This window comes from Cnephaeus nilssonii (assembly GCF_951640355.1).
Source record: "Cnephaeus nilssonii genome assembly, chromosome: 17".
NCBI lineage: Eukaryota > Metazoa > Chordata > Mammalia > Chiroptera > Vespertilionidae > Cnephaeus > Cnephaeus nilssonii.
This window is the reverse complement of record NC_137088.1, coordinates 27,597,030-27,613,170: the sequence shown is the minus strand read 5'-3', so window position 1 is coordinate 27,613,170 and position 16,141 is coordinate 27,597,030. Positions and strand designations below refer to the sequence as shown.

Genomic DNA, 16,141 nt, shown 5'->3' with positions numbered 1-16,141 from the left:
ATGACATATCCTGAAATTACCTTTTGTTCTATTTGGGTCTCTGTACCAGTTAATGGGAAAGTGGTATATGCTTACCAACTGGTGTGGACCTCCAATGATTACTAGTTTTTGATCCTAAAAACATCCCGCAAGCCCCCAAATAGTCTGGCTATAATTTTGTTAAAAATTATTTAGATTACAGAAAGACTAATAATAAGACACATCCTGTCATTTACTGAGCGATCCTAAATGTTTAGCAGTTTTTAGACAACTAGAGTTTATTTCACTGGACATTGGTGTGGATCACCGTTTCCAAAGAAGTACCAAGCGTTCCACATCCTTGGCTTTTTGTCCACGTATTTGACATTCCGACAAAAGTCTTAACTAAGTGAAGCTTCCTGGAAAGGGGACACTAATAACAAGTCGTGGGAGAGGGAAGTAAATGAAACATCTGTTAGAGTTGGAAGTAAATGAAATTCGCAATTTATCAGCTTTAAGGAGTGAATGTGACATGTAATCCTGGTGCCTGAGCTCAGTGGTCCAGATTTTACTGTTGGTTCTGCATTTTACTAGGTAGGGCTGGGATGTGGATCTTGACTTTGCCAATCTTTATATCTTCTCCTCCCTCTAATACTGCATTGGTCAGAAGCTTTATAAATTACTATTACTATTTTTACTGTTGACAATAAAAACTATTTTTATGGTTTCTTTGAAAGTGTTTTTAAGGATATACTTTACTCTTACGTTTTTAGCATCTAAGACCTTTTTTTTTTAAATGACACTCATTTTTAATTTTATAATGAAAATATACTTTTTGCTTATTGGAAATGTTCTTTTCAAAGAGTGGAGAAATGCCTTGTCTTTAATTTTTTTTCTTATTGATTTGTATAAACTCTGTAAAGAAGGGGGACAGAAAGGAAATTAGCCCTTTGTGTGCCTTATGTGTTGCAGATATTCTTCCAATCTGTTATTAACTTCTCTACTTTGCTTATAGACCCTTAATTTCTAACTTTTATGTAGTCAAATTTATTTTTAATGACTTCTATTAGTGTTGACCTATTCAACAAGACACTACCTACTGCAATAGAATTTTAAGCAAGACCTATTTAAATTTACTTGAGACAATTACTTACTAATAGCAGAGAATAGTAGTGCCATATGTATATATAGTATTGTCATTCAAGATAATGTCTTTTTCTTGACGTAGATCAAGCTTCTGAAATTCAGGTGACAATGATGCTCACTGAAAGTTGTAAGCTGCGAGGCCTTCATCACAGGTGAGAGGAAAAACCACCAGCACTTGCTAAGCATGATGGCATTGTATTTCACATTTTTATTTTAAGAACATTGTGATGTGTTCTGAATTTAATAGTATCTTTTTGGATAGTTTGGGTTTGTTGTTTTTTTTTCTGAGTATAAAAGGGAAATGCATGGTCATAGCATAAAATTTAAAAATGCAGAAAAGTCTATTCAAGAGCATGTGAGCTCACATCTGGACAATCAGAGCTAAGCATTGGAGAGTTTATACATATTTATGTGCATATTTCCCTTTAAAAATAGAATACTGACAATACATGTGCTAAAAAACTTGGTTATGAAATTTTTGAACCTAGAGAATGCTAAAGTCAAGAATAATAAACACAAAAAGACTGGTTCCTAAATTCATTGTTAGTTATTAACATTTTGCCATTTTTATTTGCATGTGTACATATAAGTGTATGTGTAACATCTGTCTAGATAGATGATAGATATTTGTGAGTGTAGAAGTATTTTAAAGTAAATTGGACATCTTAACACTTTCGATGCATTTAAAAGAATATTTTTCTATATAATCATATACTATTATTATCCTTAGCAAGGTTAACATGCTTCTTGGAATAACAAAACAACATTTAACTTTCCATGTCAGTCACTATAAATTCATGTCCACATTTTAAAAGGCTACTTAGTAGTTCATTAAATCAGTGTACTACCACATTTTATTTAACCAATCTCTTGTTAGGTCATAGTATGATTTTTTGTTGTTGTTGTTAATCCTCACCCGAGGATATTTTTCCATTGATTTTTAGGGAGAGTAGAAGAGAGAGGGAAAGACAGAGAGAAACATCGATGTGAGAGAAACACATCGATTGGTTGCCTCCTGCAAGAGCCTCGACCAGCCTGCAACCAAGGTACGTGCCCTTGACTGAAACCAAACCTGGGACCCTTCGGTCTGAGGCCAGTGCTCTATCTACTGAGCCAAACTGGCTAGGGCGGTCATAGTATGATTTTTAAAAAGATACTTATAGTTGTATATGAAGAGCTTTTGAAAATATATTTTATTGATTTTTAGAGAGAGAGAAAGAGAGGGAAAGAGAAAGAAAAACATTGGTATGAGAGTAGAACATGATCAGCTGCCTCTGGAATGCCCCCTACTGGGATCAAACCTGAAATCTGGGCATATGCCCTGACTGGGAATCGAACCAGCAACCTTTGGTGCACGGCATGACACCCAACCAACTGAGCCACACCAGCCAGGGCTAAAGAGCTTTTTCAAAGCTTGATACTAGTCCTCTTCATAGAGGTATAACAAAAAGCTTTTACCTTCTGAGCCAACACAATAGCCGTTGGTGTGAATGAATCAAAATTACACCTTTTTTTTTTATCAGATTGGCAAAAAGTGTTTTTTTTGGGTGCCACGGATTTTAGTAATTTATGTGTGCCACGAGATGAAAAGGTTGAGCATCGCTGCCTTCCGGCTCTGACTCTGCAAGGACACTCAGCAAGACTGAGAGCTGGATGCAGTTCTTGTCTAAGTTCCCACAGAATCCACCCTCCTCCACCGTGTTCTTCTCTACGGCACCTGCTTCTGCCCTCATCCCCTCTTCTTAGATCCCAGACCTTCCTCCTCGTCCTCCTTTACTTTATGAAATAGGTGGAATGAAGAGCAGCCATTTGTACCTTGAAACATTTTTGTGCCACTGGTTACCTTTCCCAGAGGGGATTTTAATCCTCTGATGATAGAAAAATGATGTGATCTCCTCTAGCAAACTTGCTGTGCCTGGATAAATGCCTTAAACTCTGCTCAGGGAATTTCAGTCATGAGGAAAGGAGCAGAGGAATAATTTTGGGGGAGGTGGTGGTAAGAGATCAGGCACCTCTTCACATCCCCCCTGAAATGCTCATTTAATCCTGAGTGCAAACTCGCTGTAGTCACTTCAGTGTGCCTGGGGCTTCCAGGAGTTTTCATCTCTGCTCTGCTCCCTTTTGTTCCCCTGGGAGGAAATGTCCAGGGGAAAGTATGAGGGTTTTGGAATCAGATAAAGATTTGCCTTTTATTCTTTGTGTACTTGCTTTTTGGCCTTGACAGATTACCTAGCCTCTCTCTTCACTGCTGCCTGTGAAGTGGGCTCATGGTCACTGCCACTCTGAGGCGGTAGTGCCAGCAGAAGCCTTGCGGAGAGGTTACCGCACACAGGCTTACTTATCGAGTCCACAGGTCCCCAGCTCCTCGAGCCAGTGCTTTCCCTGCTGGGAACTCCTGCACACACAGGGGAGCCCACAGCTTTCACGTGCACACTGACGGTCAGGCCACAATTGTGTGATGGTGGATTTAGAGGAGATGCACGTATGCTCAATGGAGACAGTTTAGGAAATGCAGAAAAGCAGGTTAGAACTGATCCAGAGTCCCACACTCAAAACAACAACTCCTTAATCGTGGCATCTTTCTGTGCAGTTTTAACCCCCCCCCCCCCCCCCCATGACTGTAATTATCCTGCAAACAGGTGACTTGTGTCTCGCTTTCCTATGAGATCAGCTTTTACTCACATTCTCATAACAGCTCTTGTTGACCGTTTTCTTGGTAGATACTCTCCTATTGTTTGGGTGTGTTCTCCTTTACTTACTTTTTGGACATTCAAGTTGTTTGCAACTTTCTGCAATTAATATTAATTGTCCTTGCTCTTGTAGCTTTTTTTCTTTATTAAACATGTTTAGAAGCAGATTATGCTAAGTTAAGGAACAGGAATGTTTTTAAAGCTGTATTATTTCTGTGTTTATCAACTATTTATTAAATGCTTGCTTTCTGTGATATAAAATATGAGGCATTAGGTGTAAAAATAAGAGTCCGTATTAGTTTTTGCCTCCTAGGAGTTTTCAGCTTAAGGGGAAGATAAGGAAATTGTATAAAAAGTTACATAACTGTGGGAAAAATTAACGGTTATTTCCAGATACCAATTAGGCAATAAGGTGAAATGTATTTATTGTGCCATAGAAATTAAAAAAGGAGTAAGATTGTTTTCCACATGCTTAACTTTGCACGTTACAGCAACGTTTTATGGTTGGGATTCCTATGTTAGAGGTATGGAAACTAAGGCCCAAAGAGATGGTCGCACAGAGCGTTAATGGTAAGTTATGGATTTGGAAATTGGATTCTAAATACCATGTGACCAGCTAAGACCATCTTGGCTTTTGTGACAGTTTCAGCCCCTTAAAGGCCTTCTTGATTGTCGTATTCTTGTCCACAGTCTGCATCAGGGCTTTTTTTTTTTTTTAAGTGTAATGATGGACAGAATCGGGTATTATCATAATATGCTCGTAGTCAAACATTTGTCTCTAATTATCCTGTAGAGTAAAGATTTAGTGTGGCCAGATGTGTCTTCAGAGAATCCAGTCCACAGGAAGCAACTTTGAGCTTATAACTTTCCCTATCGAGAGAGTGCATCTATGTGAAATGTTTAAGTCTAGTTTAAAGGAGCGTTTATAATTTTATATTTTTAATGGTAATCATGTTTCTAAGTACATATGTTAGAGATAATTCTTATTTTATTTTAGGTTTTCTTTATTTTATTGCTTTTTATTACAAATAAGCCCCTAAAGTTTTAAGTTTCACTTGTATTTCTCCTGATTTCTGATTATTTTATAGAAATCTTCTTCCTATTACCCATGTGTGTATAGAAGAAGGAGAAAAGCCCATGGTGATATTGCCTTACATGAATTGGGGGAATCTAAAATTGTTTTTACGGCAGTGCAAATTAGTAGAGGCCAATAATCCTCAGGTGAGAAAATTTGCCAAATACCAGTTATTTACCAGTAGTTTCTGATATTGTCTTTGAAAGCAGATGTTTACATTCTTAACTATAATCTGTGTGAAGGCCTGCAAAAAGAAACTCAAAGTGAATCAGATGATGTTTATAACCTGTTGGTCTGGAGGAAGATTGCTTTATGATTCCTGCCTAAAGGTGTACACTTTGCTGATGCTGAAGTTTTTCTTTGTATACCCATTGTGTGTTTATTTAGAATCACCTCAAAATCTCTGGAACACCCTTCCAGTCATTTCTCTAATAACTCTGGAAGGTACTTGAACTAGGTCTCCCTTCTAGGCATGGAAACAGGCCTATTTAGTCCATATTCAGAGCCATCGATCCATATAGTACCAAAAGCTGGTGATGACTGGAGGGTGTATTTTTAATATGCGCAGCTGTAAGATGTTAGTCATGTAAGCATTTCTTTCTCTGCACTGCTTGTGCCATAGCTGTGAAGCATTAGTCAGATTGCAAATGCATCGTGATGGTAGTGGTGCTAAAACCTAGTAGGTGTTTGCTGCCACTGTATCTTGTAGCCCCATTAAGTTTGTTTCAAGATGTATAATAATTTACTTACTACGGTTGCCAAGAGAACATGGATTCAGAGGCTGCATTGAGTATTTGGCTTAATACATTTGACGTGCTTTGGAAACAGACAGGATTAAAGCTGGTTCCTAACCAGTGGTTGGAGGCTGAAGCCTCAGCATCACTTGGGGAGGAATGTTGTTCCTCCGCCCACAGTACTGGCATCCTGGCTCCAGGGAGCACACCAGGGTGGAGAGAGCTGTAGGCTTGTAGTCTTAAAAATGGCCCCTAGGGGATAATCTCCTACTAAAAACTATTTGAAAAGAAAAGAACTGGTTATTGAGTAATAAGCATCTGTAATGTTACCTTGTGTGTTCAGCATTGAGCAGATACTTATGAGCAGCTAGCTGCTGTGTGTGCTGGATGCTGGGGAGATATACCTAACAGATGAGAGAAGTAAATGGTAAATTATTTTACAGAGTAAGGACTATAGTAGATATAAGTACAGGGAATATATTCTCAGTTAAAAAGTAGCTTTAAAAAAAAAAGTGTGTAAGTATTAAAAGTATTTTGGGATAGAGTGGGATTATGGAATAAAATAAGCAGCTGCCATCATAATTTTTGTGCTAACTGCAAACATTGTCATTTTCTGTTCCCACAGGCAATTTCTCAGCAAGACCTGGTACACATGGCGATTCAGATTGCCTGTGGCATGAGCTATCTGGCCAGAAGGGAAGTCATCCACAAAGACCTGGCTGCTAGGAACTGTGTGTAGGTGCCACGGGCTCATCACTGTCATCCGATGTTTAGTATTCCTTGGATTTGGGGTTCTTCTCAGAAATCACAGTGGGAATTATGTTGTATTTAAGAGTAACTGTGACCCATATTTTTCAAATACTCTGATTGCATTTGATATTTGTATCTTTACTTTTCAGCATTGATGACACACTTCAAGTTAAGATCACAGACAATGCCCTCTCCAGAGACTTGTTCCCCATGGACTACCACTGTCTGGGGGACAATGAAAACAGGCCAGTTCGGTGGATGGCTCTGGAAAGTCTGGTTAATAATGAGTTCTCCAGTGCTAGTGATGTGGTAAGTGCTGGGGCCTGGATTTCAACAAAATGGAAACAAGCCTTTCTGTTTTATTATTATTATTATTATTATTATTATTATTCCTAGAGGCCTGATGCACGAAATTCATGCAAAGGGCTTGGCCCTCACAGCAACGGCTTCATCCAGAAGGTCATCTGGACAGTCGTTCTGCTGTTCAGTCTAATTAGCATATTAGCTCTTTATTATATAGGATTATTATTATTATTGAAATCTAGCAACTTTTCCCTGAAATTTTTCATTGAGAAAGCAAGTGTAGTTAGCTCAGTCAGCCAGTTTATGGAGAGAAGCTGTGACCCAAACCATGGTCCATCATTGTGTGGCATCTCACAATAACCACATGAGGAGCACTGTTAACACTATGGGGTAGGCAACTACGATTATCTCAGTATTAAAGGTAACAACATTGAGGCTTAGAGAGGTTACAGTATTTGATTATTCTTATTTTCTTATTGAAGTCTCAGAAGGACCAAGTGGTTCCAAGATCACCAAAATTTACTGCTTTCTTTTTTAAAATGACCTCTTCTAAGTATTACGACCTGTGTAATTTATAATTCCTCAGATGTCACTCTTTCCCTCTATCAGCTTCTGGGTGGTCTGCCCACTTGAGCAGATCACAAAGTGGGATTCTTTATACTTAGTAATGTTCAGTTTCAGAAGTCACATCTATTTATGGGTATTTTGCAGGCATTTTAAAGTTCTGTCACTTTTTAATCTGTTTTGAAAGATGAATTTATTTTCCTGTCTCTTTACTGTAGTGAATATTCAGAGGTTAGCTTAAACTGCACATAAGGTAGGTATAAGTACAGGCAGCTATGGAAACATATTCTTAGTCACAAAGTAGCTTTTTAAAACATTCGGAGTGTAGGTATAAAGAAGTATTTTGGGATAGAATGGGATTGCGGAATAAAATAAAGAGTTGTGCCCAGCTGGTGTGGCTCAGTGGTTGAATAGTCGACCCATGAACCAGGAGGTCATGGTTCAATTCCCGGTCAGGGCACATGCCTGGGTTGGGGGCTTGATTCCCTTGGGCGTGCAGGAGGCAGCTAGTCAATAATTCTATCTCATCATTGTTGTTTCTCTCTCTCCCTCTCCCTTATTCTCTAAAATCAATAAAAACATACTTTAAAAAAGAAGCAATTGCTATCATAATTTTTGTGCTAACTGCAAACACTGAATGATCAGTGATATCTGTTAGTGTTACATGTAAAATCCTAATAGAATAATTTGTTTCGAAGTTACAACTGTAAAAAATGGGTTTGCTATATTATTATATATTGTGTCTCATTTTATTTATAGTATCGAGTTATCCTTTTACTTCTAGTAAGTGTGTGTGCTTTAAGGATTACTCTTTTAACGCACTTTCCCTCCGTGGATTAGTGTCCTGTGGCCGCTGTAACAAATTACAACAACCGTGGTGGTTTGCAGTGACAGAGATTTGTTCTCTCGGAGTTGAGTTCTGGAAGCCAAATGTTTGAAATCCAGATGCAGGCAGGGCTGAGCTTCCTCCAGAGGCTCTCAGAGGCAAACCTTCCTTACCTCTCCCAGCTGCAGGGGCGGTCGCCGTTTCCTGGCTTGGGGCTGCCTCTCCCTGCTGCATATTCAGACCACTTTCTCCTCCCTGTGTGTTTGTCTCTCAAAACTCTCTCTGCCTCTCATAATGATGGATATGAGTGTATTTCGGACCCAGCTACATAAGCTAGGATAAGCTTCTATTCTCAAGGTCTTTAACTTAATCACTTTTTTTTGCCACATAAGATAATATTTACAAGTCTCAGGGATTTGAATGTGGACATATCTTTGGGCCATCTTTCAACGTGCTACATTCAGTAATTGAAATTATTTAAGACTTCCGTATTGAAAACCTGGTATTTTAATTTAAAATCTTTTGACATTAGAATGAGTTGATAAGGGGAGAAACCCTCTCTTGTTAATTAAAATCTAATTACCCTTTTTTCTTTTTTCAGAGGTGAGGTTAGCTATTTGATAATAGGGTGCCTTTTTTATATACCAAGTGTCCTGATTAAATGTGTTCACTTGATGTGGGTGAACAATTTACTTACGTTGTCTTTTGCCTTTTTTTCTGTTAATTAAGGTCTGTTGTGCATGTCTCCAAAAGACTTTGTTTTAACTTAATTTAAAATCAACCACTCTCAGGGGGAAAAAACGACATATCTGACACTTGTCATAGGGGCAGAGTAAATATGAGTGATGATGAGGAAGGGAGGTTTTCCTTTAGGAGCAGCTGCACAAGTTCACAGTGGACAAAAACGTGCTTCTTGTTGCCATAGCCGTTGCAGCCAGAGGCTTGGGTGGGGAAATACATCCAGTCTCTTAGATATGAACCCTAAGGACTCAGCTTGTATAGCAGTGGGGAACTAGGCCTCATCTGTTTTCTCAGAGCTTTCATAATAGAATAAAACTTCTCTAACATTGTCAAGAAGTTACAATTTCAAGTAAAACCGTACAAATATGCAAAGTATCTAAAGAAAACTTGGAACTTTTCTTTAGCGGGGGAGGGTTGTTTTTTTGTTTTTGATTTTTCTCAAATAATATAAAAAGAGAAAACAGAATTGGAGTTTCGGCCAGCACACAGCGGCTGTATTGAATGACAGTAAGGACCAACTGTACTTGTTTTTAGGGTGCTTGTTTTTAGGGTTACCAAATCTTTAGTCAGGAGTTCTGAATCGTAGCTGGAATTCTTCACCAGTTTCTACATTAAGCAAAACTTTGTTTATAGGGTGTGGGGGGAAACAGGTTTAACTTTGGCTTTAAAACAGTTTTTTTTTGTTTTTTTTTAAATATATTCTTATTGATTTCAGAGAGGAAGAGAGAGGGAGAGATAGAAACATCAATGATGAGAGAGAATCATCAATGGGCTGCCTCCTGCATGCCCCCTACTGGGGATCGAGCCTGAAACCCAGGCATGTGCCCTGACTGGATATTGAACCTCCCAAATATGTTTTGCCTTGGATAATTGAGGTTTAAAGGAAGAGGAATACCCCTCTGTTTCCTAAGACTATGATGTGGCTGTTAGTGTAAAAATCCTGCTTTTCAGTTTCATAGGATTGAATACTTTTTTGAATTCTTATGTCAGCCACATCAATGATAATAACAATAAAAATTACTTGATAAAAAGGAAAGATAATTCACCATCCAAATGCAATATGTACTGCTCTTAATGAAGAGATTAAATATAAAGCTGTGTGGCCTGGCCAGTGTGGCTCAGTGGTTGAGTGTCAACCCACGAACCAGAAGGACACGGTTTGATTCCCAGTCAGGGCACATGCCTGGGTTGCAGGCTCGATCCCCTGTAGAGGGCGTGCAAGAGGCAGCCGATCAATGATCCTCTTTCATCATTGATGTTTCTATCTCTCCCTCTCCCTTCCTCTCTGAAATCAATAAAAACATTAAAAACAAACACCATGTTTTAAAAAAGAAAAATGTGAAACAAATGAAACAGAAATGATCCCATAGATACAGAGAACAAACTGATGGTTCCCAGAGGGGAAGATAAGTGGGAGGATTAATAGAAAAGGGAAGGTAATTAAGAAATACAAAATTCCAGTTATAACTGTTTGGGAATATAATGTACAGCATAGGAAATAGTTATTAATAATATTGTAATAACAGCAAAGTTATTAATAATATTGTAATAACTTTGTGAGGGACAGATGGTTACTAGACTTACTGTGGATCACTTCATAAGGTATATAAATATTGTGTCACTGTATTGTATACCTGAAACTAATATAATATTGTATGTTAACTATAATTCAAAATATATTTAAAAAATAATAGTATAAATCAGAAAAAATGTATAGGTATAATTATTATGTTTTTTTTCTTTATGGATGGAGTTGGGAATTTAAAAACTACACTTAATTTTCTGCTTTTGGGCTGAAAAACATCATGCAGATTCACATGCAAAGCAGGTAATATAACCTCACTCCCACCAGAGTCTCTACACATGTAAAATACATATTTTGGGTATAAATGTAACAACTAATTATATTACTGCCTTGGAGGGGGCATTTTCTTTGTCCTTTTAACATTTTTGTGGGTTTTTTTATAGTTAAAAACTCTACATGATTTTTTTTAGGAATATACTAATGTTTTCCATCATACAAATAATACATTGTATCTCTGGATTGTGTTTTCACAATTTTTAATGGAAAGATTCTATATTTCAATATGTCAAGATTCTTATAAAGCTAATATCAGCTTCTAACTGTTGAACTTAGGAAATGCGCACAACTAGATTTGACTAGTTATAAATCTCTTTCAAACATTATTTTAAGCTATGATATCATCATGGGCATTCTTAAGAATTTCTGGATATTGTTTTTATTCTGTTTTCATCAGATGTGAATTCCATCATAGATTTTTTTGGTGACTTTCTTTTCCTTTATTTGAAAATAATTTTTTGATTTATATCTTCTTTGAATTATTTAGCTAATTATAGTAGCTAACAATTCTGTTAAAAGATTATCTTTTATTAAGAGACTAAATGCAATCAAGAATGCACAATTAACAGTTTCGTTCTTGTTGGTTTTCTTGTCTTTATGGTATTACATTGTGTTTAAAAAGCATTTTCTTGGGATAAACAAGTCAAGGAAATGGTTTTAATGCTAATCACATCAGTGTGGTTTATGGCCACAAGGAGATCCTTCAAGATATTTGAACAGTTTTTAGGGTGCAGGGCTTCTATACTGTTTATTTTGTAAACATGAAACATTACCTAGAGGAGGGAAATCTATAAAGTTACCTAGGTAGGACATTTATAGCAGAATAATTCTTATTACTCGTAAGCACTACCCAGTCCCTTGGAAAGTCATTGCCACGCCCTGAGCAGACCTGAGCAGGAAAAACTCATATTCATAACTTACCCATGAGGATTGGTCTTTTGACCTAGAACTACTCTAGTATCAAAGACAAAACCATACTTTTCAGAGAATCCTTTTTCCCCCATCACCATTATCTCCGCTATACCCTCCCCAGCCCACACAGTCACCACACTGTTATCCGTGTCCATGAGCTCTTTTTCTTTTTTCCCCTCAATCCCTCTAGAAAACTATTTGTTTTATTTTTTATCTTCATTATTAATTTTAGAATAATGCTTAGATGCTTAATATGTATTTGCTGTCATTATGGTTGCAGATTTTATACATCAACAATCTTATACTTACTGTTTAAATATTAAATTCAGGTTAAGAGGAATTGATATAAAGATATTAAGGAAAAGCTAAAGAGGTGATAGTATCTTTCAGACACTAGGAAATAAAGATTTGAAGTTTAAAATTAAGAAGATATTGTTTAGTTTTATTTAAAAGTATTTATTAGACCTAATATTTCCTGGGAATGAGGAATAAATGGATTTACTTCAAGAACAGTTAATATATTTTCAGAGGTGACTAGTTGCTATTTTTTGATTGAGTAATTGCCCTTGATGTATTTCCTCCTGTGTTTGGCTCTCCCTAAGAATAGATATTTTCCTTAAGAGATCTTGTTAACATTCCTGCCCTGCCCTTTGTATGTAACATTCCCTTCAGATAGACCCAGTGCTCTGGTGGAGCAGTGTCTAAGCATCTGGGGCAGTGGAGGGACATGCCGTAAATTTCAGAAATGTATGACGGCCTGGTAGGCATCCAATGTTGGCTCTTCTGTCTTCCCTAATCACAGATCCTAGGACAGATTTACAGCATAAGGAGTATCTTTTCAGTCACGTGTAATACTATGCTTAAAGATAGCTCATTTTTGAAGTTGTGTTAGCAACACATACTAAATTTGATATGAGATGCAATCAATGCATTTTATATAGTCATTGTACATCTGGGTATGTTTGTTTAGCTGGAATAAAAAAAATATTAGCCACAGTGATAAAATCTGGAGGAGTATTAAGACTTTTAGTTAATAGTTACATTGAAGAATTATTAAAAGGACCCAATACCTTCAAGGGTTACTTGTATAAATTTATTGGATCTTAAAGTTTAAATAGTAAAACTTTTTTAGAGAAACATAATCTTGTAGATGTATACCAGGTATTTCAGTTATAGTTATTGAAAAGGCCTAGAAAATGTGTCTGAAAAATTAAAATTCACAGAATAATAAAATCTTAAAAAATTGAATATTTAGAAGGGATATCCTATCTAATAGAGGGAATATGCTAATTGACCCTCATGCCATTGCAAAGATGGCAGCGCTCACAGCCAATAAGGAGGGAATATGCTAATTGACTGCCCCGCCCTCAAAGATGGTGGTGCCCACAGCCAATAAGGTGGGAATATGCTAATTGACTCCCACGCCCTCAAAGATGGTGGTGCCCACAGCCACAAGATGGCGGCGCCCAGTCCCCTCAGCCCCCCAGCCACCCAGGGCCGGCCTGAGGCACAGGCAAGCCTCGGTTGGTGGCTGCCCAGCTGCCCAGGGCCGCCTCAGGCTCAGGTAACCAGGGCCGGCCGAAGCTTGCGCTGCCGGCAGTGGCAGCAGCAGAGGTGTGATGGGGGCGTCGCCTTCCCCTGATCGCCGGGGTCGCCTCCCGCCCCTGAGGACTCCCAGACTGTGAGAGGGGGCAGGCTGGGCTGAAGGACCCCCCCTCCAGTGCATGAATTTTCATGCACCGGGCCTTTAGTATTCTCTAATAAAGCCTGTATCTTGTACACAGTGGAGTGTCAGATTTGAAAACTTGTGAAAATTGCTTAATGTTAATAAGTCCAGTAAACTCAATCTTCCACTGCTAGGAATATTTCTCCATGATGGTTTGATCTTCAAAGTGAAGGCTTGAAGATCCAAACTCCTTCCCCTGTTTTTTAGAGCCCCTGTTCCTTAATCTTAGTGTCCTTGTCCTTTTTTAGCTTCATAAATCCCCTGTACATTTCCTTATATTCTGCATTTCAGCAAATCTGGAATTCCTGCTGGTTCCAAACATACCAAGGCCTTTTATGACCTTTTTTTTTTTTTTTAAATCCTCACCTGAGGATGTTTTTCATTGATTTTAGAGAGAGAAACATTGGTCAGTTAGTTGCCTCCCATACTCCCCAACCGGGGATCAAGCCTGCAACCTTTTGGTGCATGGGACCACGCTTCAACCAACTAAACCACCTTGCCAAGGCCCTTTATGACCTTTGATTTTGTCTTTTTTTGATTCCCCAGAGACTTTTGTACCTACCTAACACCACCTATCACATTCTGCCTTATATATTTATGGACAAGTCATTCTCCCCAGAATGGGCAATGGGAACGCTGCCTTACTTATTTTCCCTTAGCAGATGTTCCATAGTCACAGAATTGAAGTTGACATCCATATATATGCTTTTGGGGTCATTTATTTTAAGAACAGTCTCAGCCAGCAGTACTGATCTTATCTTTGGAGAGCTGTGTACTTGACTGTGTAAGAGTCCTGAATGGCCTTACACTGGCCTCTTCTCTCTATTTCCATGTTGAATCTTCACATTTCTCCTTGTCCCACTCCCACAGACTTCCCATCAGATATCCCATTTGTTCTCTTGACCACAGTTATTATCTGAGTAAATGATTTATTAATTCACCTTTGTGGCTAGAACTCCCCCACCCACCTACCCTTTTAACTATTAGATCTATTGCATAAATGTCTACTGTGCCTTTTTACTCAGGGCCCATGTTTCTGAAAACTTGAATGCAATCTTTGATTTGTACTTTTATTTAGTTCCGCTGTTGCAATAAATCCTAAGCCACTGTTAAGATATAACATAATTGAAGACAGTGGGTAGAATATCTGGTTTGGGGAAACATGATTAATTTGATATGGGGCATGTTGAGTTCAAGAATGTGGGTCTGGAATTCTGTAAAGGCATAGAAGCAGGATATTAGAAACTGGACATTAACTTCCTAAAAGTGATGATTGAATGAACAAGAGCATTTGACCCCAGAAGTAGTGAATATCTAGAGAGAAGAAAGCCAAGGGGATAGGAAATGTTTATTTTTAATTAGTGAGAAAAGAAAGAAAATGGAGAGATAGGAAGAGAATCTAGAGAATGCTGTGTCATAGAAGCCAGGGAAGAAAATAGTTTCAAGGAGAATCTAGTCTGTAAACATATTTGCAGTGGTCAGAAAGAATGAGGATATCATTGGGGGGGGGGGGTGAAGAAAGAGGCTTTTAAACAAGCAACTTTAGTAAATCATTAAAGATAGATTGATATTTGACACTGTGGAAAGTGAAAAGATGGCGGCAATAAATGTATTACACTTTGGAGTTCAGCTATGAAGAGAAATGGAAAGATCATAGCTTGATGGGATGGCAGGATCAAGAGAGGCTCTATTTTGTTATTTTTGTGTTTTGTTTTTATTATATTGGGTTGTTAGGTTTGTTTTTAGGCCAGGTAAGCAATAGGGAGAAAGAGGTTGGAAACGTGGTGATTGGAGGGAAGGTCTAAGAGATGATGGGTGAATGCGCCCAGGAGTCCAGGTAAAGATACAGTCTTGGTACAAGAGGAAGTCTATCTCCCTTCTGAGATGGGGGTAAAGCAAGAGAAAGGAGAGAGAAGACACAGAAAATTCCTGAAGAAGGCTCTCTTATTGAGCTGGTTGACAGCTTCAGTTAGCTGAATATATGTGTAATTGAGGTCCCCAAAGACATGAGTGGAGGGTCGGGTGGATAGAAAGAATAAAGAAGAAGTAACCACTGAAATATTTCCAGATTTTAGGAAAAATATAACCCCATAGATCTAAGGACTCGGCAAACCCCAAACAGGAAGCCTGAAGAAACTAAACCACAGCACATAGTCAAATTGCTCAAAACTAGTGATAAAGAGAAAATATTAAAAGCAGCCAGAAAAACAACAATACATGTTAATATGTTTAACAAAGGAACCAGGGAAAGGATGGAAGCAAATACCTCATTGGAAGCAATGCAAGAGAGAAAACAGTGAAGCAATGTTTTTAAAGCACTGTAAGAAAAAGCTATGAACATAGAGTTCTATACCCAGGAAAAGTATCTTTCAAAAATGAAAGAGAAATAAAGACTTTTTCAGAACAAAATAGCTAAAAAAATCCATCACCAGCAAACCCACACTACAAGAAATGTTGAAGGAAATCCTTTAGGAACCAATGATACCACGTGGAAATACGGATCCATACAAAGGAACAAAGGGCACCAGAAATGGTAACTGCATGGGTAATACGTAAGATTTTTTCTTACTATTTATATCTCTTTAAAAGATCATTGAAAACATTTCCAAGCCCTCTCAATAAGTGATCAAATAGAAAGTCAGTAAGTTGAATGACAATGTCAACCAACTAGATCTAATTAACAATTATAGAACACTCCATTCCAACAACAGCAGAATGCATATTCTTTTCAAGAGCACATAGAATGTTTACTAAGCTAGACCATATTCTGGGCCATAAAACAAGTCAATAAATTAAAAAAGATTTAATTCATAAAAATAGGGTTTTATGAATATAGTATAATTAATTTAAAAATA

At 37.8% G+C, this 16,141-nt stretch overlaps 1 protein-coding gene across 2 annotated transcripts in view; it reads left to right on the top strand.

Annotated features, from left to right (window-relative positions):
* Positions 1–16,141, top strand: part of RYK (receptor like tyrosine kinase) — an 89,769-nt gene that overhangs the window by 60,931 nt on the left and 12,697 nt on the right. For both annotated transcript variants that reach the window (XM_079795666.1, XM_079795665.1), the window contains exons 10-13: positions 1,187–1,256; positions 4,883–5,015; positions 6,229–6,338; positions 6,503–6,662. In XM_079795666.1, the coding sequence (XP_079651792.1) occupies positions 1,187–1,256; positions 4,883–5,015; positions 6,229–6,338; positions 6,503–6,662 (473 nt within the window). The remainder of the gene's footprint in view (positions 1–1,186; positions 1,257–4,882; positions 5,016–6,228; positions 6,339–6,502; positions 6,663–16,141) is intronic.